The 25,177-nt window shown below is 37.4% G+C and overlaps 3 protein-coding genes and 1 pseudogene across 6 annotated transcripts; 1 reads left to right on the forward strand and 3 right to left on the reverse strand.

Annotated features, from left to right (window-relative positions):
- Nucleotides 1–708: 708 nt before the first annotated feature.
- Nucleotides 709–6,067, reverse strand: LOC107786422 (uncharacterized). 3 transcript variants are annotated; one of them, XM_016607890.2, is made up of 8 exons: nt 5,581–6,067; nt 4,798–4,932; nt 4,484–4,663; nt 4,189–4,250; nt 3,892–4,049; nt 1,893–2,041; nt 1,453–1,596; nt 709–1,013 (listed from the first exon to the last, which is right to left on the reverse strand). In XM_016607890.2, the coding sequence occupies exons 1-8, from the start codon at nt 5,932–5,934 to the stop codon at nt 828–830; spliced, it is 1,368 nt and encodes a 455-aa protein (XP_016463376.1). In that variant the 5' UTR covers nt 5,935–6,067; the 3' UTR covers nt 709–827. The 3 variants fall into 3 exon arrangements, with proteins under 3 accessions (XP_016463376.1, XP_016463375.1, XP_016463377.1); XM_016607889.2 differs by having other exon boundaries at nt 1,893–2,044; XM_016607891.2 differs by having other exon boundaries at nt 987–1,150; nt 1,893–2,044.
- Nucleotides 6,068–8,457: 2,390 nt separating this feature from the next.
- On the forward strand, nt 8,458–10,483 carry LOC107786423 (uncharacterized). The gene has a single exon (XM_016607892.2). The coding sequence runs from the start codon at nt 8,524–8,526 to the stop codon at nt 10,288–10,290; it is 1,767 nt and encodes a 588-aa protein (XP_016463378.1). The 5' UTR covers nt 8,458–8,523; the 3' UTR covers nt 10,291–10,483.
- Nucleotides 10,484–10,958: 475 nt separating this feature from the next.
- On the reverse strand, nt 10,959–17,967 carry LOC107786424 (polynucleotide 3'-phosphatase ZDP-like). 2 transcript variants are annotated; one of them, XM_016607893.2, is made up of 12 exons: nt 17,536–17,967; nt 16,629–16,688; nt 16,172–16,234; nt 16,042–16,086; nt 15,124–15,195; nt 14,445–14,501; nt 13,774–13,850; nt 12,706–12,787; nt 12,440–12,556; nt 11,720–11,841; nt 11,549–11,618; nt 10,959–11,208 (listed from the first exon to the last, which is right to left on the reverse strand). In XM_016607893.2, exons 1-12 carry the CDS (start codon nt 17,848–17,850, stop codon nt 11,161–11,163), a joined length of 1,128 nt encoding a protein of 375 aa, XP_016463379.1. In that variant the 5' UTR covers nt 17,851–17,967; the 3' UTR covers nt 10,959–11,160. The 2 variants fall into 2 exon arrangements, with proteins under 2 accessions (XP_016463379.1, XP_016463380.1); XM_016607894.2 differs by having other exon boundaries at nt 16,042–16,083; nt 17,536–17,966.
- On the reverse strand, nt 15,417–15,509 carry LOC142174161 (U6atac minor spliceosomal RNA; annotated as a pseudogene).
- Nucleotides 17,968–25,177: the final 7,210 nt, after the last annotated feature.

Here is a 25,177-nt window from a genome sequence, read left to right on the forward strand (position 1 = left end):
TAATATATTCACATATTTGCACTATATAAATGAGGTAGAATAAATAATTAAAACTGACAGTTTAAGAGGTTAACGTGAACCAGATAACATCACATTAAAGTTTAAATTCTAGTATTAATTAAGCAACTTTTAATATAAAGAAAAATGATAACGCTACAATATTAACTAGGGAATAGTGAAAAAATATCTCATAATGTTTCCATATTGAAATTGTCATATACGATCACGAAACGACTAATTAAAACCATCACATGTAGTCTTTGATACGTCGATTAGTATTATGTCATCTGTGGCAATTGCATTGGTACCTTCATTTTTTCAGCTAATGGTTCCACATCTAAGGTACAGAATCCTCGTATATTCCTTCATTTCGTCACCCATTCACCACAAACATGCCAAGCTACACTTAAATGAGCTACAGCAACCTTAAACATTGGAATCCACCAGGAAATCTTGATTAATCCTTCACGAGATAGTAAAACAAAAATAGAAACTTTCTGGTAAAAGATCAGCGATTCCGATGAAGTGAACAATCACTCAGAAAATAAGGGGATGGCGAGGAATGGCAAATTTTAATGCATCCCTTTTATTTCCTGCATAATACACTACTAAGGGTTGGCGCAATACAGACATACAATGATGCAAATAATGAGGGTGATACTTCCCTTGTTATCCAGGCCACCTCTATCCCAAAATGAAAAGAAATTCTTTGGAAGTTTGGGGGAGTTCGTAAAAAGCAACAAACAAATGAAATTTACATTCTGTACAGGCAGCGCCCGGGCACTTATCTGTAATTTCTCGTATTGTTTTGAATTTATTATATAATGTCAACTAAGAGATCGGTTCAAAACGAAGAGTTGACCGGAGTCTCCATTCAAAAAGAAAAGTTCCAAAGGTACATAAGAAGACACAGATACTTCTGATGAGGCAAATCTGTATGTAGGCTGCAAAATCTTGCTACCTTTGGCACATGAAATAGTTAGAAGACGCGGACCAGTTCTCATCTGCCATATCTGCAATAATAAACTCAAGCGTCAAAACAAGCATAATCCCCAATGCATCTCCAGATATACAATCAGCTAGAGTTCCCATCTCATCCTTGGAAGTGCTCTTTCCAGCATGGACTCTAACTGTCCTTTTTCAGATCTTTCTACAATTATAAGACAAATACACTAACATAACCATTCATTTAGATAGAAAGGTCTCAATCTTCATTTTCGAATACAGTATTATCAAGAAAAATTACTGCTCAGCAAATTTACTCGAACAATTTTTCATCAGATACAGTTTTCACAAGCAAACAACAAATCAGACATGTGTTTGTGGTTAACTCTAATAATCCTTGGTAGCCGTGGCTGTATTGAGTTACTTTCAATGAGTCTGAAGTATATACTTAAAAATGGAGCTGAGATGAATGAGAAGAGTGATACAGCAGAGAGTGTAGCAAACTACCTCAACAATCCCTTTACGCGGTGCATGAATCGCTAGACAGAGGCAATAATCACTCTTCACGTGTTCACCGTAAGCAGATCTAGATGTTTCAACATCCTTACTGGCAAGCATCTCGACAAATAGACAACTTGCATCACGGTAACCCTGCAAACCAATATGTTCATCATTATATCAGGCGATAAACCTGGAAAGATACTTGGGGCTAGTTTGCTATGGAGTATTTCAACTGAACTACTCAAAATCATTTGTTAAATCCAATTTTCCAGTCAACATTGAGATTCAGTTCTTATATAAAAAGTTGATTCAGTGAACTAATAATCAAACATTATTCTACCGGAATTACACAAGTATATTTTCTTCGCCGTCTAATGATCACTTATATAACTATTCATAAATTGGATAAACCACATTACAATTACAAATAGGAGCATAGAACGAACCTTCCACAGACGGACCACCACAAGGGCCTGAGTGTCTAAGAGTAAGATACGACCAAGAGAATCAGTTATTGCAGCCAAAGTACCACTAGGTGATAATGTCAGCTTCTCGCCCTTTCTAGGGTGATCCTTAAAGCAAGTCAAAGGAGAAGCTGCTAGCAAATTTACAATGACATTATGTCAGCTATATTGACATCCAAAATAGATACTCGAGTATATGACAAAATCTGAAGTACAATTACGTAAAACATGGAAGCGAAAAAGAACAGCTAAAATTTATATTATCACATGAATTATTGAGAACCTAGGACTTCAACTGAAAAACTAAGGAGGAATAGAAGAATCACCCAGAAGATAACTTTAGCCTTCTCCATTTCACATATAAAACCTCAATTGGAAAGCAATATGCCAGGGTTACTATTTGAGTTTTACGGCTTACCTAGAAACTATAGTGTTTATTTTACCATCCTGCATTGCCAGGTTCAGCTTGCTGACTGACAGTCAGCACAAAGTTGGGAAGTAAATTACCCAAAGCCTAGAGCAAACATAATCAAAATTACCATGGTTTGGTCCAATCAATATTGATCATGTTTTCTCCAAGTCTAGAAAGATAACGAGAGATAATTGAACAGGTTTTTCTTGAAAAAAGGAGCTGTCATGTACAAAGGGCAATACAACATATGGTACACCATTATACTAAAACTTTTTTCTCCACCTAGCGACGCATAGAGTGTCTCCTTCTACTTGCAATAGCCTATACACCACAAAATTTGATTTACTGCAACCTATGGTGTTTGGATACCAGTGTGGGCACCCAACACGAGCGCGGATCTAGAAGTCAGATTCGTCATCACCTAAATCTAAGGATTGGGGGATATGGATTGGAGTACGGGTACGGTACGGGTGTTAAGATACAACCAATAATGTATATTATGACATATATGAGTACATATATATTTTGACAATTAGTTGAAGTTAGTAAATCGAAGCTAGTATAATTAAATTCATTCTAAACACTTAATAATTTATTCATGAGTTATCTCGTATAGTAGCAAAGTGTTCTAGTACTTTATGTGAATATATACATGAAATAAACCAAATTTCAAACTAATACCAATCAACCTATACTTCTAGGCCGTAGGTGTAGTCAAAACACCCAAGCTAGGTTGACCAAATACCCATACCCAAGTCGTGTTGGATACGACACAGGTGTAGCAAGGGTTTTGAAGGATCCGAGCAACACCAAATGCAACCCTGGTATTACAAGAGCGACTAGAGACTCTGCACAAAAATGATCCATATACAAAAATCACTGTTGCATTGTACTGATAAATAAATTCTATCATACTATTTTCCTCATAAATTTTCTCCAACTTGCATTAAAGTGCCAACTGCCGAGCCCATTTTAACTTTTTCTCCAACTAGTTACAGTAGTTAAAAACAGGTTGAAACTTATTCAAAAAAAAGAGAGAGGACGTTGAAACTTTGTAACGATCGCCTATACATCTAAAATACACGAATATATTGTATGAGATAATGAAAGTTATAGTTACCTAGAATAAACAGGGAGGGAGACGGGAGGGGAGAAGGTACAAGAAAGAAATACATAGAGCTAACTTTATACATAGAGAAAGAATTGATCACTTAAATCTTAATTATCCCAAACAAGCCTCCACCTAAAAACTCCTACAGACTTTATAACTAACTTTTGGCAACAATACCTTGACACTGGCAAATGTCAATTACTGCCCAGTGGCTTACAAACTACTTTCTAACTCGAAGATAAGCTTGTAGAAAAGAACACCTTCTTTCAGTCTTGATCTATAGATGAAAGTTCAAAGAAGCAAAGGAGAGATGGCAGGATGCCTGGAAGGAGAAAAATAATTTAGCATTTGACATGTAAAAGCAGTGATACATGAACAACCTCTACAGATATAACGATTAACTACATAGAGAGAACAGAATAAAAAATTCTTTCAACAGATGAAGAAATACCATCTACCTCGAGCAAAAGGCTGAGGCTTTGGTTCTGGTCTTTTTGCGGGAGTTGGATCACTTCTCCATAACATTTTTGAGATAGAAGTTATTGTCGAAAAAGTTGCAGGCACAACCTTTGAGAGAATAGCCCCTACTATTGATCGGCTTCGGTCTACAGAAAGTCTTGAAAGTGTGAAGAGAAACTCAATTTAGTAAAATAAAGTAAGAAATGGGAGTGAGAACAGCTTTCTAGATTGAAAATTTAAATGTGATCTTGAAAAGAACCATAAACTGTACTGAATACAATATGCTGCAGACTAACCGATAAGCAGAAATCACAGCGTCATCTCCAATAGTGATTGCGCAATAATAACGCTGACTTGACTGCCCAACAACAAAGGCAGCTGAATTCAAATACCAGAATAACTTCAGAAAATTTCCGAAAGTCATAGGACAAAAAATAGCATCTCATTTGGGCAGTAAAAATTCATTTTTGGTGAGTGTGGAACTTTAGGTGAAGGGGTTGAGAAAACAACAAATCCCAGTAAAAACGTATGCCTTGTATAAAAGGAAGAAAAGAAAGTACTGATTTGATACAGTTAGAAATCAAATATTACCTGGATTTCCAGCAGAGGAGGGGGCATCAGACCAGTGATGGCAGCGTCAACACAAGGACCATACTTACTTACATTCCATAACTGGTATGGAAGCCTACCAAAAGTATCTATCGAATTTTCGGAATCTCTTTCATCCCAGAACTGGGAGTGTCTTTCCCGAAACCACCTCTGAAGCATATTCTGCATTTTATTGCCAACATGAATTAGCAGTGTGGCATAGAGATCCTAAACTTCTGAAAAATAGATGTTCTCATATTATAATTGATAAATTAAAAAAACTAGTGTTTCCTATCACTGCGAGAATATCGGAGTACCTGAAAGTCAGATCCATCAAACCGAGCAATAACACCTGACATAACAACACAGACCTCTTCTGATGATGCATCTTGGGTCAAATCTCTCTTGGTTCCACGGACTCTCAATCTGAGAATCTTCCCAGGGCTTACTATCTGCCACACAAAAGTTCTTGTCAGTTTGCTAATTATCTTATGGCACAGCGAAAGGACACTAGAAATCAAACAACAAATAATGTCGAACAAAAGTACACATTGTCAAGGAAGACAACTCAAATGCATTGCTGAAGAATAAAGATTGAGTCTTTCCTTTCTTTATTCCCTATCAGTTCTTCTTATAGCAGAAAGAGGAAGACATAGCAAGTTCAATCGAATGAAGGATACAGCATGTGCAACAACTTCTTAATCCATTCAGGAAGCACCAACTTGCTTATCTAGTGCTTGTTTAGCTCTTTCTTTGACATTTTGTCCCATTACTAAAAGGAACACTATTGTAGAACAAACGTTCTCCGAAAAAACAAATATTACAGCCTGTTCAATGTCCATTTCCTTTCCCCTTCATAAGCCATCAACGCTATCAACGCACACCCAAATCAAAATCTTTTTATTGTTATTGTTATGTTAGACAACCATAATTGTTTCCCCTCAAATAGCTTCTTCACACAACAATCAGTCCCAAATCAAATTCAAAGCATACATTTATATTATCACTATTATTTTTACTATTTGTTATTGTTATATTGATAAAGAGCACAGTAATAATTATGCTGCTTTGGCAAACTATGAACTTGGAAAAATCGGTACCTGTTTGTGAATGAGATCACCACGGAGAGAGTAAGTCAACAAATAACCACGAGAAGTGCCCAAAGCAAGAACTTTGATATCATCAAAGACTAACCACGCGATCGCCGATATATACTCAGCCTCGATTGGAGAAAGTTCGGGCACGATCTTCACCCGGTTACTTACCGGATCGGATCCTTCGGACCAATGAAGAATGAGAACAATCGAGCGGTTGGCTAACGCGAGAGAGTGAGTGTCGAGAGCGGTGAGGAGATTAGGGTTGTTTACAAGCCAACCTTCTTTGCCGGCGCCGAGCTCCGTCAAATCTTCGCAGGCTATACATCCTAGCTCCGTCGTATGATTTCGTCGGGCCATTACGGGTCAGATGGAGAAGATTAGAATAAGATCATCGGAAATTTGTCAAATCCCGGAATATAATTGTACACTTCATCTTTGTTTATACTTTTCTTGTCTGTAAATTAAGGGAAGGGAATTAAAATATTTCATAGAGGTGAAGGAAATTCGCACTTGGTTCTGATAAAACGGAGTTCTAATGTATTTAATTTTTTAATATAAATTAGGACATCACTTTCTTAAACTTTTAAAGTGAACTTTTACATATTGAGAAAATTAGTTAAAGTTACAGTTAAGAATTTAGGAAATTTTATTGACATAAATAATCAACTAAGATATTATTTGATCTTAAATAATACTGGTATTATTACTTGTAGGATAATGAGTATAGAAATGAAATATTAAAAGATTATATTAAATTTTTCTTTTCTTTTCCCTCCTTTCCTGGTAGGAATACCATTTAAACATATAATGTTTGTGTGAAAAGAAACCAACTTTGATTAAAAAACAAGTAGTAATTTTTGCGCAAAATATAAAAATTAGTGGGTCGGTCAAAATTAATTTTATTCACTAATTAAAAAATATATAAAATATGTATATACAAAAAATATATATTTAATCGACTATTATTTTAGGAGCAGCTAAAAATATATATTTCTCTATAAAAAAAAATCGCCGCCCCTATTTCATACGACATCCTTCTTTACGTATTGTAAATAAAAAAATTTGATAAGAAATGATATTCTAGTCCAGTGATCTCTAGGCTATGTCAACAAAATAATGTAAGAATTCCAAAGATAGCTCGTAAGGATTATAGTACTCTCAAGTTTCTTCCTTAGAATAACACTTTCTCAAGTTTGAAGTCATTGTTATGGTATCTATATTTATACTATATTAAAAGCACGAAAGCCCTTAGCGAAATGTTGTTCGTCATTTTTACCCTTAAAAAATAGAATTCACACTGGATAAAATAGTCATTTTATTAATTTTCTAATATTTAGTATTTTGAAATCAACTACACTTTATTTATTATAGTAGGAAATCTCAATATTTAGGACATTTAAATCAACAAAAATATTCTTTTTATAATTCAAAATCCTAATATTTAGGACCAAATATAACAACTAATTTTGACGTTAAACTACGTTTTAGGAATTCAAATTTTCAATATTTTAATATCTAACCACTAAATATTATATTTGTATTCAAGACATTAAAGTCAAAAAATGAAGAAAAGAAATACTATATTGGTTCTTCCATTTTATTTTATTTTTGATCCAGTACTATTGATTATTCTAAAAGTAAAGTTAGACACGGAATTAGAGTTAAAATAAGCCAATATACAATTAATATGAAGTATTAATTTCTACTCCCTCTGTCTCAAATTATTTATCATAATGTCTAAAAATAGATGTTTCAATTATTTATCATTTTAGAAGTTTAAGATAAAATTAATTATTTTTTCCATTTTATCCTTAGTAGTAATTATTCTTGAAGATGTAAATGACACATAAATAAAGTAAATGTTCAATGAAGAGAGATTATATTAAGGACCGAAATAAAGGTAAATAGTCAAAAATTCATTCTAATTAATATTTTCTTTAAAGACGTGTAAAAGATAAATACGATAAATAATTTAAGACATGGGAAATTTATTAGTAATCAAGACTCAAGAGCCTTTAAATAGATAGAAAGATGATGAATTATTAGTGTTATGAAACATTTAGTTTAACAACAAAAACGTAACTCCCAACCAAATAAATAATTGGTCAATGTCAGAAATCTCATCAATTGGCGATGTTACAATTACGGATTATTAGTACAAAAAGTTGCAGTAATCAATAAAGTCACAAAGTTTATTAGCAAAGTTAATTAAGTTTTGATTGGTAGAATTGTATTTTCTAAAAGTTGAAGGCACCAAATTTTATTGGTATTTGTCCTAAAAAAAAATATAAAAGAAAAATTTTAACTCACAAAATTAAAACTCTGTATTAAAATTATTCAAAGTTGCAAGTTGATATATATTTTTCTAAATACAAGAGGACTAAAAATAATAACATTGGATCTTTGATTAATATTAATTACTATGTATATATTGTTTCCGTCAACTAATATATATATATATATATTTTTATTTTTTTTAATAAGAAAAATGTGTTATGTAAATTGAAATAGAGAAAATAATATTTATATAAATTTTTAAACTTTAACACTCACTTATATACCCTAAAGCTAGTTAATAGAAAAATGAAAATCTAACATTGAGGAAATGGTTAATAATCTTTTATTAGGAGTATTTAAATAGAAGAAAATGTGATACTTGCATTTTAGTTTCAAATTTCTTACATAAAATAAAAATGTCTCGAGAGATTTAACATAAAATTGAAAAGTATTTGGAACGTGCTACAAAACTATCCTCATTTTAGCGCTTCATCCAAGGAAGAAAATAGTTAACCACTTCATTATGCTTCTGATTAAGTTAATCTACTTAATTAGTTTGGAGAAAAAATCTCTACAAGTTGTAATTTACTATCTTTCTTTTTCATTTGTTATCTTCTCTGGTTAAATACCCAACACAGCTCGCTCCTTTGCCCCTGTTGCTGCGAAAAAATGCAGAATCAGAACTTGTCCGTAGCTAAAACCCTAAACCCTACCCTCTTAACATTTCAATCACCATCTCTCGCCCATTTCTTCAACCCTCTTCGCAGAACACTACCTCAATTTCCATCCACCTTCAGAACTCCAAAGCCTCTCTCTATTCAATCTCGGCGAAATGACAGTGGCCGGAGGGACATCCGATCGTTTGCCGGCCGAAGCAAAGGAAAACCTGGTGGCCCATCAACAGGTCGCATCGAGGGAAGCGCTGAGTTCCGGCGACAAGCTAAGAGAAATGCTCGCCGGAAAAGCAAGAAATTAGCAGAAAGCCTTTTTTACAGGCTTAAGAACCCTCACGGAAACTACCCTGATAATTTCTCCGAAGAAGAGCTTCAAATGATTGGTTTAGGCTATGATAGAATGGTTAGGTTCATGGAAAAAGATGACCCAAATCTCAAAAACCCGTTTGATTGGTATAAATATGGTCAATTTGGCCCATATTCTTGGCGTGGAGTTGTTTTAGGGGAGCCTATTCGAGGGCGATTCTCGGACGAATGTGTATCCATGATTGGTGAAGTTAAAGACCAAGAAGAGTGGGAAAAGATAGAGCAACATGAAATGGCTCAGGAATTTCAGAATAGATTGGACGCAATGGATAAAAATGTGGGCTTTAGGTACTTTTGGGTGTTTGTAAGGCATCCTAAGTGGAGGATATCGGATTTGCCTTGGCAACAATGGACTTTGGTGTCTGAAGTTGCAGTTGAAGCTGGGAATCAGAGGTTGGATAAATGGAATTTGATGGGACGGCTCGGGAATATGGCGAGGTCATTGATCACACAATGTGCAGCATGGATGAGACCTGATATTGTATATGTACAGAGGCCTGTGTATCAGTGTAGATTTGAGCCTCAAGATGACTTTTTTAAGGCATTAGCGCCGTTGCTTGATCCAGAAAGTGAGCAGGATTTTTTGTTTGAATTGGAGGACGATAATGGGAGGGTGGAGTTATGTACTTATTTTGGCGGGTTGTGTAAGATTGTGAGAGTGAATCCTAAGGCATTTGTGGATGATGTGGTAAAAGCGTATGAGAAATTGAATGATGAAAAGAAGTCCAAGTGTTTGGGGTTCTTGTTGAACAATCATCCTGTGATGTTGTTGCATCCTTATACGAAAGAGTGGAAGGCGAAATTGGAGGAAATGGAAATGGGATGTGATGCACCGGATGATGATGATGATTATGGTAGTAATAACAAGGGGGAGACCGAGATAGTGGACTGGATTGAGGACGATGAAGATGGTGAAGATGGCGATGAAGATGAGGGTCAGTATGATGTGGATCTGGATGCAAGAGGAAGTGATGATGATGAGCCGGGTATCAAGGAGGATGAGGATTCAAGTCAGGAAGAGGATGCTACATTCTGGGATGAAGAATTTAAGAAGGCATTGGGTAGTAACGAAGCGATGGAGAAGTTTGCCAAGAAATATATGGAGACATCTACGAAATTTTATGAAAAGAATATAAGGGCAATGGAAGAGAAGGAAGAAGAAGCAAAGAGAAATGGAGATGAATTAGCTATGAGAGGTGTTAGAGCCAAAGTTAGCCCACAGGAGTGGGAGAATCTTGGATTTGGTCCTTTTAGAAGGAAACTTAAGAAAGGAAAAACTCCTCCTGAATTGTTCTTGCGAGCTGCAGTTAGACCATTCACTTATAAGAATCTGGTAAAGGAAATTGTGTTGACCAGACATGCAATAATAGAAGGCGAGATTGGTCAGAAGAAATGAGGTAGTTACCAGCTTTTGCAATACAGAAGTACTCTTGTGTTACATTGGATATCATACGCAGAAAAGAATGTATTGTTAGTCGGAGCTAGGTTATTTTTTTGTATAATTGCATTTGAGGCAAAAAGCTGACTCTTCAATCTCACAAAGATTATTCTTGCTGTGAGAGTATATTGATACGAAGTTTTGATCGGAAGTTCAGCTTGTTCAGGCATCATCTTTATGTGTCTTCATAGAATACAGGCACGAAGGCATTTCGCTTATCAATTACTGCCGAAGCAGAAATTTGGAGCTTCTAAAACCACTTTAAAACTAAACTTGTTTCAAACACGATTATCCCCATTTTGACTTGAGGTATAAACAGTGGTCCTAGCTTTTCTATAAGCTAAACAACACTGGGTTTATAAATATTTGTATCAAAAGGTTAATGAAATCACTAGTCAAAAGGTAATTTAAAAGAAATTGCACTACCAACTGATCTAAACGCCCTCCGCCAAACTACTCCTTTCTGCCCATGTCGAGATTTTTTTTTTTTGCATCAACGTCCCATCGCCAACCAGAAAAATTCAAAACTTTTAACCCATTCGTCAGTTTTGTATTAAGAAATTAGATAACCTATTTCTAAGCAATGCATCTCTTCATAGACTTGATTCTTGAATCTTGAAGAATAATTGCAGAAAATAAAAATGGAAGATAATTTAAATAAGAAAAATCTTCTGCAAAGCAATCAAAGGTATCTAACCAAGTATTATTTACACAATGCAACCCCCCTTTGTAGGGAAGGAGTTTTACGCATGCTCTCCTACCTGAGCTCAGATAGTCTTTTTCTACTATAGTGGATGTTACACAAAAAAGAGCTCCTTCGCAAGTAAACTACTTTCCAAAGAATTCCTCTGGAACATAAAATTTTAGTCCAATGGCCTGCAAACACAACAGTGGAACCCCATATTATACCTTGCATGTACTGAAGATGTGAACCTGTGGACTTATGGTGTGCCATTTTGGGGAATGGGAAGAAAAATATTTTTGCCTTTTAGAAGAAAAATCAACTATGCAACTGATTATTATTGCAAAAACGTTTGTGATATGGTTAGCATTTTGAAGAGAGCTTCTGAACCATATGTAATCAAGAATCATGCACATCAGCGAATCAATCAGTTAGGCAGGGAGGTAACTCAAGTTTGCATAAAGCAAAATTGAAAACAAGCATGCAACAACAATCAGCATCTAATGTAAGCCATGTAGCGGATTAGTCAGGTACCTGTGCAAATCTAATGTCAACATCACTATGATCGCCTTGTCTGCCAGCAGCATCACCAACATAAAAACATCTAGAATGACAATAAGCAAAGTTCCATTAGCTTTGACAAGCACTAGAAACAAAACAACTTAATTTTATAATTGGGCTATTGAACAAGGAAGAGGATATAACTTATCCATCTCAATGGAAATTCCAAAATTGAACTGCTTTTTCATAATATTCCACATCCCTATTTTAGGTTTGCGAAAGGGATCTTCTGGCTTACTATTACTCAAGCCACAAGCGATGAAAACCTGCATTAACAGAGCTATGAAAAAAGCATTAGAATATACATACAGAGAAATGAAGTTGATTATTTTCTCTCTGCTACTTTCGTTATTTCCAAAGCTATGAAGAGATCTACTTTCATTAACCCCCCCCCCCCCCACACACACACACCCAAAAAAAAAACCACAAACATACACACAAAAATCACAACCCATCACCAACAACCAAAAAAAGCTATAAAGAGATCCTACCTCAGTGAGCCTGTGAAAAGTTCTACTTATTTGATGAAAGCAAAAAGGAGGCATCAGAAACAAGGAAGAGATAAGTGCAGAAATGGAATGAACTACTAAAGATATACATTGATTTGTGTAACTAGGGTCCATCAAACCAATTCCCAGAAGCATTATCGTGAAAAATAGTAATTTTAAATGAGAGAGACTTCTTTTACTTCCCCATTTTCCATTCCTCTGATTGGGGGAGGGGCTGGGGAAAATCACACAGGCATTTATAAGCAAATTATCAGCTACATTGAGCACCTTCTGAAAGAGATATAACCTTTGAAACATCTAAGAAAAAACACTAGCTGGATCCAAAATTGAGACACGCACAAACAGATTAAACCACCTGAAATGGAACACCAGCAAGTTTGATAAATTGTTCAAGTCGTCCAATCTTCGAGTCCACAGCTGCCTGCCTACTGTTCTTCCACCGCTCAATGTTGGACTCATTGGTAAATATTACCTGCTTGTGTTAATTAAAATTAGATGGCTAACCAGCAGAGAACACAATGAACTTGTCGCGCATACTTCAACTACCCCTAGTGACTTTATATACTGGAACATATGAATTAAACATGTTATTAAGAGATTTTACTAGAAAATGATATTTACCAGCTTATAGCCATCATTGTACAAGCTCTGCAACTTCTCTGGGATTGATGGATGCATCAGAGACCAAGCATCTGCACCAACTCTAAGAAAACGGAACTCTCACCAACATGAAAAATTTGGCTGTAAAAGTACTTGACGAATTCCAATATATTTATAACATCGATATATCTAGTTCATCCAAAACAAATTTAACACACAGGGGAGGGAGGGAGGGAGGGAGGGAGGGAGAGAAAAGAAGGAGAGTGTGTGTGTGTGTGTGGGGGGGGGGGGGGGAGGGGGGATTGCTATGCTTAGTATTCACCAGACTCTAAATAACTTCTTATTTTGAAAACGTCACCAGACTCTATATGATGTAAAGGTAGACTAGCTTATTTGATGTCAATAGAAGGGAAAGGTACATCTTGAAGTTACAAATTTTCAAAAATCAATACCCCTACGTGAGAATTTTGGTTTGCTATCCGCTAATACATAGGCAATTAAAAACTAAAACTTAAAGATGCCTGCAATAGTTACTTCTCCATTGGTGAAGCCTTTTGGGTGTACGAGGAAGTAACATCTGGTTAAGCGAAGAAGGTGGTGTCCTTTTCGGAGGCTAGGGGATCGTTATTTGCAACATAGAGTTTGGGGAGGGTAATGTGTATGCAACCTTACCCCTACCATGGCCAACATCTCACACCTTCACACCTTCTTACTGGGGCATATGGGCATCTCCTCTTAACATATCCAAACTATCTCAACCTCGCTTCTCACATTTTGTTATTTTGGGGGGAAAGTTGATATCTCTGTGCAAAGATAGTTGGATGCAATTTCTTGGACGTCTATAATATTCATGATTGTAATGCAGGAAGTATTGTGGGGCAATTAACAAATGTTTTTGACTTATCAGAAAAATGACAATTCGTTTCTATCAAATGCCGTGTTTGAATCTTTCCATCCTAGAGTTACTTTAAGCTTCAATCACACAGCATGTAGTTTTGCAATAACTATCATTACGTCAATCCATGTGTCATAAAATCTCTCATCCTGAGAAGAGTTTTAGATAATATAAAACACAAGAAGAAGCCATACCTTTTCACAGATGTTTTGGCAAGGCAGCCATCAAAATCAAAGGCGGCAATTTTATGTGAAGCATGAAGCACGTCATCCTACAAACCCCAAAAAAAGGACATAAGGGGAAAAGTCAGATCATTGAGATCACATGCCAAGCCAGTGTCAGAATAAAAGCCCGCATGCTATGCGTGCATCTGGCTCTGCATCTCATACTCCTCCATCCCATTATAGGTTATACTATTTAGAATAGCACAAATATTAAGCATGAAAGAGTCATAATATGAACACTGAGAAAACTGGTAAAATAATATTTGGACCTGAAAAAAGTGGAGCAATATGTCAAAAAAATGTCACATCAAATGGAGAAGGAAAATTTTAAAATTGTAGAATGAGAATGATGAGAGGGAGAAGTTGCAGCTATCTGATGTCCAACATCAGAAAGAATTGATCTACATACTAGGACCTATATTTTCTCCTTTTTAGTTAGGGTGCTATCAACATGCTTAAAGAAACACAAAAGCATCCTACGGAGAAATAGTCTAAAATACCTATGTAACAGCACGCCCGCCCCACTACCACTAACAGAAGAATGCTATCTTCATGAGTTCATGTATTCAACCAAAAACCTCATAGAACATGAGCGTCAACATGATAGTCAAAGAATCAAGCATAACCTCAATAGAACTAACCTTCTCAAGATATATAATAGTTTGAAGTGCCCTCCATTTTGGTGGTAATTTGGCATCCTGGATTAAGAAATAGCTCATTAAAACACTTCTGCCAAACATCTAATCCATGGCCTATTCTAAGACAATATAAAACTGTAACAAGGAATAGTAGGTGGCTCAGAAGCTAAACAGATCACTCTGTTTTCATATCCTCGAAAAGAGGGGGCAAGGGGGTCACTCAGTTAGCTAATAGCTAAATGTAAAAGCAGCAACTTGTTAAAACATTGCACGTGAAATGTTATTCTACGACAAATCAAAAACTATAAGGAAAAAGACACTAATGGGTACAAACTAACCCCTTTTGTTCATACAATTTTTTTCCTTTTTTTTTTTAAACTCGTCTTCAAAACATTGTTTGGTTATACAGTTAATTGAAATTTTTGAAGATAAGTTTCAAAAAAAAAAAAAATGAAGATGAGTTTCAAATTTGAAATAGTGGGTTTTACCTCTCACAAAGCTGCAATATTTTTTCAAGTGAACTTTAAAAACTTACCTCTCAACTTAACTTTAAAAACTACTTTTTTTCAGATCTCACATTGTTTATGTCTAAACACCTACAAAAATTTCTATTCACTTTTTACTTCTCTGTGATGTGGGGACAGGGGGCTTACTGATTTTTCTCATATCCAAGATATTTTACCTTATAAGTGGTCTTCACATCCTTAGTAGAGAAGGCTATCTCCAACTCAGCTCCCTCATCAGTCGCAGACAGCTAAAAGAGATTTTGCCATGCAAGACATGCTTAGGAAGTTAGTTTAACTAAAAAGATAAGGAGAGAAACACAGAGAAATGCTGCAAGAACATGAAACATACTACTTCATGTAACTGGGAAAACTAATCAATGAAGTCAACCATTATTTCCATATTCATTCATGGTTAATTGGAGGGATAAAGCTTATTTTAAGGCCAATTTCAATGCTGGATACCGAGAGTGAAAAGTAGACAATTTTTGTTGTCAGGTAAAGCCCAAAGGCTTCCCTATCCTTGTTAGGGAAGATGCCAACCATCTCTCCTTTCTACGAATACAGACAAATTTAGCTGTCAGCATTAGTAGAGCACCACAAAAAGTATTTGCATTCTGGACCAGCTAGATGATTTCGACATGCATGTTAATGTTTGCCCTGACAAGTGCCAACATAGTCTAGAAAGACCAAAGAATGTATATGTTTCCTGATTACTCTTCCATCTTTCCCATTATCCTGCTGACATGCCATAGATCATGAAGCTTTAGTTTCAGCAAACAAGTTGTGAAATAAAAATGATACAAGTTGTGGCTTCTAGTTGCCTTCTAATTTTTTTTGATAACCGAGAAATCCCGGGGGCCAATGGCACACGGCTTGAAACTCGGTAGATAATGTGACCGCCCCTTTACCGTTATCACCTTAATACCAGGCTTTTATATATGGTAGGGTTCGAACCCATGATGTGCGCCTAACCTACACATCACTTGTTACGCTCTTACCACTAAACTGAAGCCTTGGGGGTCTCTAGTTACTAGTTTCCTTTTAATCTAGAAAAGCATCTATGGGATATTTCAAGTGGAAACTGCAATATTTACCTTTAGTCGCTTTTGCTTGCTTTCTTCATGCTCTGATTCTTCCTTCTCAATTATTTTACAAACCAGAAGCAGGAAATGAGTGAGAATAAATAAGTAAGAAGCAGGCAACACCAGATTCACTAGCACTTACCTTCACCTGTGCAGAAGTTTCCTTTTGTTTTCTGTCAATCCCATCTGTGTCTGCATCAGAAACCTGTGAATTAATTCCTTCATTGTTAGCGTGACAGAAGTTTCTACAAACTGACTTACTCGACTAGGTACCTCAGCTTTAAGAAGTGGCAAAGCTTCAAACTTCAGGAAGTAAAATAAAAGGCGAAAAGAGTTGGGAACTCATATCTTGTATAACCTAAGTTGAACCATCCCTCAAACAAAGAAAACCAGAAAAGGATTTGAAGCACAAATTAGCCAAACTCATCTTCTTCAGATTCTAAATAGTGGGAATTATAGGGGAGAAAATTTCAGCCTATCCAAATTCGGAAAGAGTAAGCTGCTATTTGAGTTATTTCACTTTACATGTTACCATAACAAGCATTTTATACACACACTGAAATTGCCTAACAGAATGTAAACACTAAATGAGACCGCACCTTCTGCAAAGCTGGAAGCTCTTTGTTAATCAATTTCTCCAAAGCTTCTTTGTCTTTGCTCTGCATGAAATCAGATAGACAAACTTAGCTACAACGACGAATACTATCATCTTAACGAGAAACCTGATATTTGTCAAATAAAACCAATGCGCTATTGTTTATCGAGATGGCAAGAAAAAGCGGAAACATAGGCGTACTAAGTCAGGTGGTGCGGAATGCCACCACATCCACAAGTTTCTGACAATCACTTTGCCTACTACAAAGACATAATTTTGAAAAATTTATATGCGAAGCTCTAGCTGAAGGCAGTTTGGCACATGTTCACCCATACATACAACTAACAGATTGTTTGGATGGTTGTTACGTATCATTTCATAATGTATCGTATTGTATTGTATTGTATTGTACTGTATCGTTTGATGAATACAATGTTTGGATAGATTGTGTCGTTTGCCGTCGTTTTATGATATCACACACTAGCAATATGAATAATAAACCTGCAATATTATTAAAAAAAATTATGATACGGTATATAAAAAGGTAGGGTAAATGATAAAATAAAATTATTTAATAATAATGAAGGGGGAGATTGAGAGAAAAACACAAGGTAACGACGCGACCGCACCAAATCGGACGTTACATAAAGTGACATATTTCGTCGTTACGTAACAACGGATTTAACGATACGATACAATAAAATTTAAGTAACAATCATAACAAGCATCGTATTTAAAGTAACAATATTATACAATACAATAGGTAACAACCCTCCAAACAAGCTGTAAGAGAAAAAAAAATCTTTCTTTTTTCGTGAGAATATATTTCAAATACAGAATCCAGTAGAAACTCCGCATGCATAAAGTGCTTAAAACAGCAAGACAGGGCATGAAATAATTTTAAATTATACCTGGAGTGATGAAAATCCAGTGATGTCTTCCGCAGAGGAAACGGAATCAGAATTGAACGGAAAACAATCAATGTGATGCCACTTCGTCTGCTCAAAACCTTGAGCGTGTTTCGTCACTAAACCCAGCCTCACTGATTTCAAGGGAATTTTGTTGTCGCATTTTTTGCATGAGGACCGACCTGATTTCGCGTACTCCACTGTGACTTTGGTGGAAGAAGCCATTGGAGAAACGAAGAGCAGAAGAAATTTAGGGTTTGAATTGTTTTTGGGTCTGAAAGGAATTTTGAAGAAGCTGGGGATGCTTATGCTTAGCATTAGGACTTAGGAGTACATATTCTAGGGATTCCTTTTCCCGCCATTGAATTATTCCCAACTTCTCATAAGAGACATTTTGGTATAGGGAGACGTTTTTGTTTTGTTGTTTGTTTTAATTTGTACTCCTATTGTTTTTTTATGAGTTTCTTTTCTTATTTGTAAGAATAGTTATTAGATTGGAAAATGTCCAAAACTCTGCAAAATGATTCATCGTGCCCATTCTCAATATTTTGGTTCTTGTTATAAAATAAAAATTATAAAGTAAAAATAAGTATAGAGAGAAACTGATATATTATTCAAAATTCAAACTGTTATACATAATGAACTGAAAATTCCTTTATTTATAGAAGAAAGGACTGCTACTGCAAGCTGCTTGTAAGCTGTTACTGCAAGCTGCTGTGTAAGCTGCTATTATACCAGATATAGATAATCTTCTATCGGGGTTATGTTTATCCATAACGGAGTACCAAAATGATAAGCTTCTTCAGGAGACTTATTTCCAATAGAGTACTAAATAGATAAACATATTTACGGCGGAGTCTCGTATGGATAAACTTCTTCAGGAAACTTATTTACAACGGAGTAAATGAACATCTATAATATAATATATTTATAACAATCCCCCTTGGATGTTCATTAAAAGATAATGTGCTTCATTAAAACCTTACTAGGAAAAACCCCGTGGAAAAAAAATCCTGGTGAAAGAAAAGAGTACACATATTTAGTAATACGCATTGCTAGCTGGCTCATTAAAAACCTTATAAGAAAAACCCTGTGGGAAAAAACTTAGTAAGAAAAAAAAAAGAGTATATCGCTTATTTTACTCCCCCTCATGAAAATCTTGTTTCAAATATTTGAGTCTCCGCATTCCAATCTTGTATGCCATCTTCTCAAAAGTTGAAGTTGGCAAAGATTTAGTAAATAAATCTGCCAGATTGTCACTTGAACGGATTTGTTGCACATCGATGTCACCAATTTTCTGAAGATCGTGTGTGTAGAATAATTTTGGTGAAATGTGCTTCCTTATATCTCCTTTTATAAATCCTCCCTTCAATTTGGCTATGCATGCAGCATTGTCTTCATATAAAATTGTGGATCTTTTATCACATTTCAAACCATATTTTTCTTGAATAAAATGAATCACTAATCTCAACCATATGCATTCCCTACTTGCTTCATGAATAGCTATTATCTCAGCATGATTTGAAGAAGTAGCAACAATAGATTACTTTGTGGAGCGCCATGATACGACAGTACCTCCACATGTAAACACGTACTCGGTTTGAGATCGAGCTTTATGGGGATTAGATAAATAACCTGCGTCTGCATAACCAATAAGATCTGCACTATCTTTGTTAGTATAAAATAACTCATATCAAGAGTTCCCTTTAAATATCGCAAAATATGCTTAATCACATTCCAATATCTCTTTGTATGAGAAGGGCTATATCTTGCTAGTAAATTAACAGAAAACGCTATGTGAGGTCTTGTAGCATTAGCAAGATACATAAGTGCACCAATTGCACTGAGATATGGTGTTTCAGGACCAAGGAGTTCCTCTTCCTCTTCTAGAGGTCTGAACGGGTCCATATTCACTTCAAGTGATCGAACAACCATTGGTGTACTCAATGGGTGTGCTTTGTCCATGTAAAAGCATTTTATGACCCTTTATGTATAGGCAGATTGATGGATAAATATCTCGTCTACTAAATATTCAATTTGCAGACCAAGACAAAATTTTGTCTTTCCAAGATCTTTCATCTCAAATTCTTTCTTAAGATATTCAATTGCCTTTTGAAGCTCTTCTGGAATTCCAACAAGATTTATGTCATCAACATAAATAGCAAGTATAACAAATTCGGATGCCATTTTCTTTATAAAAATACATGAACAAATAACATCATTTATGTAACCTTCTTTCAGCAAATATTCACTGAGGCGATTATACCACATGCGCCCAGAATGCTTTAACCTGTACAAAGATCTTTGTAATCTGATTGAGTACATTTCCCGAGATTTTGAATATGCTTCGGGCATTTTAAATCCTTCAGGGATTTTCATGTAAATCTCATTATCAAGTGACCCGTACAGATAAGTTGTAACCACATCCATCATATGTATTTCAAGCCTTTCACGTAAGGCTAAACTGATGAGATATCAAAATGTTATGGCATCCATAACGGGTGAATATGTTTCTTCATAATCGACTCCAGGTCGTTGTGAGAATCCTTGTGAGACAAAGCGAGCCTTGTATCTTTCAACTTCATTTTTGTCATTCCTTTTTCGCATAAAACCCATTTATGACCAACTGTTTTTATACCAACGGGTGTTTGGACTACTGGTCCAAAGACCTCTCTTTTAGCAAGTGCGTTCAATTCTGATTTAATTGCCCCTTGCCATTTTGGCCAATCAGGTCTTTGTCGACATTATTCGACAGATCGGGGATCAAAATCCTCACTATCTTGCATAATGTTAAGTGCAACATTATAAGCAAAAATATTATCTACCACTATTTCAGATCAATTCAAAATAATTCCATCACGAGTAGAACTTATTAAGAGTTCCTTGCTTACTTGAGTATCAGGTTCAGTGATTTCTTCAGGAATCTCAAAACTAATCAGATCTTGGGTCTCTTCAGGAGATCCCTTCATAGTATCGTTGTCATTTGTCGATTTTCTTTTTCGAGGATTTCGATCCTTATAACCCAAAGGCCTACCACACTTTAGGTTCACTAACTCTCAAGTAGTAGATGATCCTACTGGGACATCAATTCGGATAGGCACATTCTCTACAGGGATATGTGACTTAGTTAGCCTATTCAAATCAGTAAATGCATCTGGCATTTGATTTGCTGTATTTTGTAAATGGATAATCTTCTGGATCTCCTGATTACATATAGGGGTACGTGGATTAAAATGAGATAACGATGAAACTTTTCACACAATTTCTCTTCTAATTTCCTATCGAAGACTTGATTCCCCCCGAGTACATGTCGTTCCCTGAGAAGTGGAACACATCTCGTAAGTGCAATTTCTCTTTAAGCGTCAAAGGTTTTCCTTTCCTTCAATTTCTTTCTTCTTATTCATACTTGTGGTTGTGCAACTGTCGCCCGGGTTCCGAATGCGGTCCCCCGGCTAAAGGAATGAATCGAGGGAATATGTACTCAGATGACGTACTCCGAGCGCGCATGGTGCGGGCTCGCGAAGGCCCGGTGGGAGGCCCGTTCTCATCGTAAGGCCTTTTTCAGAATAATTAATACCATGCTTCTATCTTCCAACATACTGACTTTTCTTTCGCTCTGATGTTGTAGGTTTGCCTAAGATCACCGAACTTAGACTATTGGAAGGGGACAAGGGCGTGTCCTTGCCCGTTGATTCCGTTGTTACGGGGTACCCGGGGCTACCGTGGAGGAAAAGAATAAAAGGAAGAGAAAACCTTCGGGATCCCCGTGCTCCGAGGTGAAGAAACCAAAGAAGAGGGTGGCCCGCAAGCCGAGAAGGAGCTCTAGCTCCCAAGTATCGGACTCCGACTCTCTATTCTGGCTCAGGGACGAGTCGGAGGATGAGCTTATTTTCTTTACCGACGGGACGACCTTTTCCGGGGAGCAGGAGGCATTCGAAGGGGAGACTCGTGAGGTCGACCCCCCTCAGACTCAAGAGATCGATAGGGAGACCCAAGGTGGAACTCCCTAGGACGTCGACTCCGCTCGGAAGGAAGCGCCCAGTATAATAGATATTTCAGGGATACCCTTCTACATTGAGTCCATGCTCGAGGAGGCCCAAGCAAGAGAGGAGAAGTCCAACGAAGTGGTCTATGGTGTGAACGATCCCTTTCACTCCTTTTTCGATTGTGTGGACTCGTCTTCTTTGGAAGATTTCTCCGGGATGGGCTACCTGGAAGTTTCGAAGAAGGACATATCCTCAGAAGCTGGCGGGCTGAGTTCGAGCCTAAAATTGATCAACCAGTTCCCTACTCCGAGTGTGGACCCCGGTCGCAAGAGATCGGTTATTCGGATCGTCCCGGAGGATGCCCGTGTTTTGTATGCTCCTATGAAGATAACTAGCTACCTCTGATGCCTGGTGATCGAGGAGGACCAGGCAAAAATGAATGAGGTGAACGTGTCATGCCTTTTCACTGAGGCATAACATGCGTTGAACCGGGTAAGGCATCATTACTTTCCATCTAACTTTACTTAGGCTTTGATATTTCTCACATTTTTCATCTTTTTTAGGCCTCGGTACTTCATCACGAGAGCTTTCTTCGGTATCGGGTTGAGGTCAATCTTCTTGAGCTCGAGGTCAAGGAACTTGCCCGGAAAGGGATATGTATAAACTTCTCAGCGGGCAACAATAAGGGGTCATTGAGAACCTTCAGGCCGAGCTGGATGAGGCTTAGAAAGAAGCATCGGTCCTAAGGCGGGAGCACGCCGACTTGGTTGAAAAGGTAAAGGTTTTTGAAGTTAGAAATAAGGATCCGGTCGCAGTGGCTAATGACAATACTTTGCATGTGCGGCAGAAGATTGACCAGATCAACCAACTCCGAAAGGAGATGGATGAGATCCAAGTAAGGGCTGACGGGTGGAAAAGCAAGATAGATCTAATGGCCTCGGAGAAGGAGATCGCCCAGGCCAAGATGTCTTCGATAGAAATTCAACTTTGGGTGGCGAAGGAAAAATTGATAAATGAGCTCAGCAAAATGAGGATCTCCGAACACAACTGGGCTCGGCCACCGCTGAACGGGACGCTCTTGGTAAAGAGCTCGAAGTAACGAGGTCCAAGTTAGAGATAACCTCGGCCGATGCTGACGAGATGGTGGCTCAATACAAGGCCGATGTCGAAGCAGCCGAGGCTCGCATGAAGACCATTGTTGAGTACGTGAGGTAGCTATCTCGAAGGGAGACCCTCGAAGAGATCCACACATAAGGCTTCGACCTATCTGCCGAGATCGATGAGGCAAAAAGACTTGAGGCCGAGGCAAAGAAGCTAGCTGAACCCAAAGGTGAGGAGGGCTCTGAAGAATCCGAAGGCCCCGATAGTTTTGGTGACGAAACGATCTCCGGTGAAGATCAGGCATAAATGCCTTAGGACTATTTAGTTTTTGTATTCTGTACATATTTTTTGTTCAGATCGAGGCCGTTTTATGTAGGGCATTTGTAAAGATATTCCGGAATATATAAAATTTTCTCTTTTGGCAATTTCAAGTTTCTACTATTTTAGCATCTTTTCATAATTTCAAATATTTTTAATGCCTTAGCACAGAATCAAACGTAGTAATAAGTTATTTATTTTTTGGAGGTCCGAACAGAACCTGACCTCGATGCAATTTTTTCTCGAAACTTTTGAAAACACGGAGTCACCGTAAGTTTTCCCGAGATAAAGGTTTCCCAAGATGCTTAAGTGTTCTTAGACGATGCATTTGTTGAGGGTAACCTTTAAGCAGGTTTAGAATTTTTGTTGAAGGCCTTACATTTTGATTACGGGCTTCGGACGTCTCGTAGTCATTTTTAGGCCGGTCGTAGCCTTCTAGGTTTAGGCACTACTTAATAGGTTTTGTGCCTCCGAGTTTTGATAACCCAAGTTGCCCGAACTTATTTCGGACGATAGTCCCTTAGTATGGGTAGCTTTTAGGCTTGGACAGGGTTTTGATAACCCAAGCTTCCCCGAGTCGGGATATCCTTTGGGATCGGACAGGGGTAGACCTTGGGCTTGATAGTCCCCGTGTAGGGATAGCCCTCAAGCTCGATGCTTTAAGAGGTAAAAATATGTAATAACAAGGTAAAAACTTTCTTTCATTTTTGTATGTAAAGTACAAGATCGAAAGCGTATAAAAGCTCGTATTATTGCTAAGGTGGCCTACGCGAGCATAGTTCACTTGACCGTTTGACCTTTACAATAAATCCTAACCACCGAGCCTAGGTTGTTAAGCACGAAGTTTCCTTCTTTCCTTGCTAAGAAGCTTGACTTGAGGGTGATGGCCTCTTGTATTCGATGCCGATATTGAGAGGGATCAAATAATGTTGATGAGACCATTGACTCTGATATAAAACCAGTCTTCAATTCTAAGTTAACACGATTTAACGTTGCCTCGTTAAAAACATTGCTGGAAAACTCGTTAGGGCAAAAACCGATTCAAGAGAAAAAGAGTGCAACGCGTGCTTTCAGACCTAACAGTCACAGTCTCCTTTGGTTGTTGCCTGCGAGTGTTAATCCAATTCGTAATATTATAAAAAAGTGAATGAAGTCATACCTTAGCAGTAGTATCGCTTTAAGTGCATCACGTTCTAGTTGTTCGGTAGTTGTGCACTGTTTCCTGCTTCGAGTTTGTATGAACCTTTACAGCCAATCCCGATGACTCAATATGGTCCTTCCCAACTTCCCTTCGTTCGGGTTCCGGGTGTGCAGTATTACTTTTCTTAACACTAAGTCCCAGATATTGAAGTGTCGGAGGTTGGCTCATAGGTTGTAATACCTTTATATCTGCTGCTTCTGGGTGGCTAACCAGACTAGGGTGGCCTCGCGCCTTTTATCCAATAGTTCTCCTACTACGACCAGTATTAGTGCTTCAGTGCCGTAGACCAATGAAAATAGAGTGGCCTCGGTACTAGATTTAGAGGTTGTACGGTATGTCCACAATACATCGGGCAGAATTTCCTTCCATTTTCCTTTGGCATCAGTCAACCTTTTCTTTAGGTTTTGAAGTATGGTCTTGTTTGTTGATTCTGCATGTCTGTTCCCACTAGGGTGATAGGGTGTTGACAAGATCTTTTTGATCTTATGGTCTTTGAAAATTTTATTTAACTAGCTGCTGATGAACTGCTTCCCGTTATCATACACTATCTCGGCTAGTATTCCGAACCGACATATTATGTGGTGCCAAATAAAGTCAACGACTTCTTTTTCCCGGACCTTCTCGAATGATTGAGCTTCGACCCACTTAGAAAAATAATCGGTCATAAATAGTATGAATTGAGCCTTACCGGGTGCCCATGGTAGGGGACTGACAATGTCCATTCCCCACTTCATGAACGACCGCGGTGACAAGACCGAATGTAGTAGCTCTCCAGGTTGATTGATCATCCATGCATGCCTCTGACATCCGTCGCATCTTCGTACAACGTCCCTTGCATCTTTCTCCATGTCAATCCAGTAATAGCTGGCTATGATCATCTTACGAACCAAAGATTTTGCGCCTGAATGGTTTCCGCAGGTGCCTTCGTTAACTTCCCTCAAAATTTATTCGGTGTCTCCCGACCCCCAGCATATGGCGAGCGGGCCGTCAAATGTTATTCTGAACATAGTACCTTCGGACAGGCTGAACCTGGCCGCCT

This window comes from Nicotiana tabacum, chromosome 2, assembly GCF_000715075.1.
Source record: "Nicotiana tabacum cultivar K326 chromosome 2, ASM71507v2, whole genome shotgun sequence".
In the NCBI taxonomy this organism is placed as follows: Eukaryota; Viridiplantae; Streptophyta; class Magnoliopsida; order Solanales; family Solanaceae; genus Nicotiana; species Nicotiana tabacum.

Excerpts from the sequence above, each read along its gene's own strand:
- LOC107786422 (XM_016607889.2), bottom strand. The coding sequence starts at position 5,934 with ATGGCCCGACGAAATCATACGACGGAGCTAGGATGTATAGCCTGCGAA. Across the intron at positions 2,045-3,891 it reads GCCTCAGCCTTTTGCTCGAG|CAGCTTCTCCTTTGACTTGC; the intron begins GTAGATGGTATT and ends TAAATTTGCTAG. Across the intron at positions 1,597-1,892 it reads TGGTGGTCCGTCTGTGGAAG|GGTTACCGTGATGCAAGTTG; the intron begins GTTCGTTCTATG and ends ATTGGTTTGCAG.
- LOC107786423 (XM_016607892.2), top strand. The coding sequence starts at position 8,524 with ATGCAGAATCAGAACTTGTCCGTAGCTAAAACCCTAAACCCTACCCTC.
- LOC107786424 (XM_016607893.2), bottom strand. The coding sequence starts at position 17,850 with ATGCTAAGCATAAGCATCCCCAGCTTCTTCAAAATTCCTTTCAGACCC. Across the intron at positions 16,689-17,535 it reads CTGGATTTTCATCACTCCAG|AGCAAAGACAAAGAAGCTTT; the intron begins GTATAATTTAAA and ends GATTTCATGCAG. Across the intron at positions 15,196-16,041 it reads GCAAGCAAAAGCGACTAAAG|CTGTCTGCGACTGATGAGGG; the intron begins GTAAATATTGCA and ends AATCTCTTTTAG.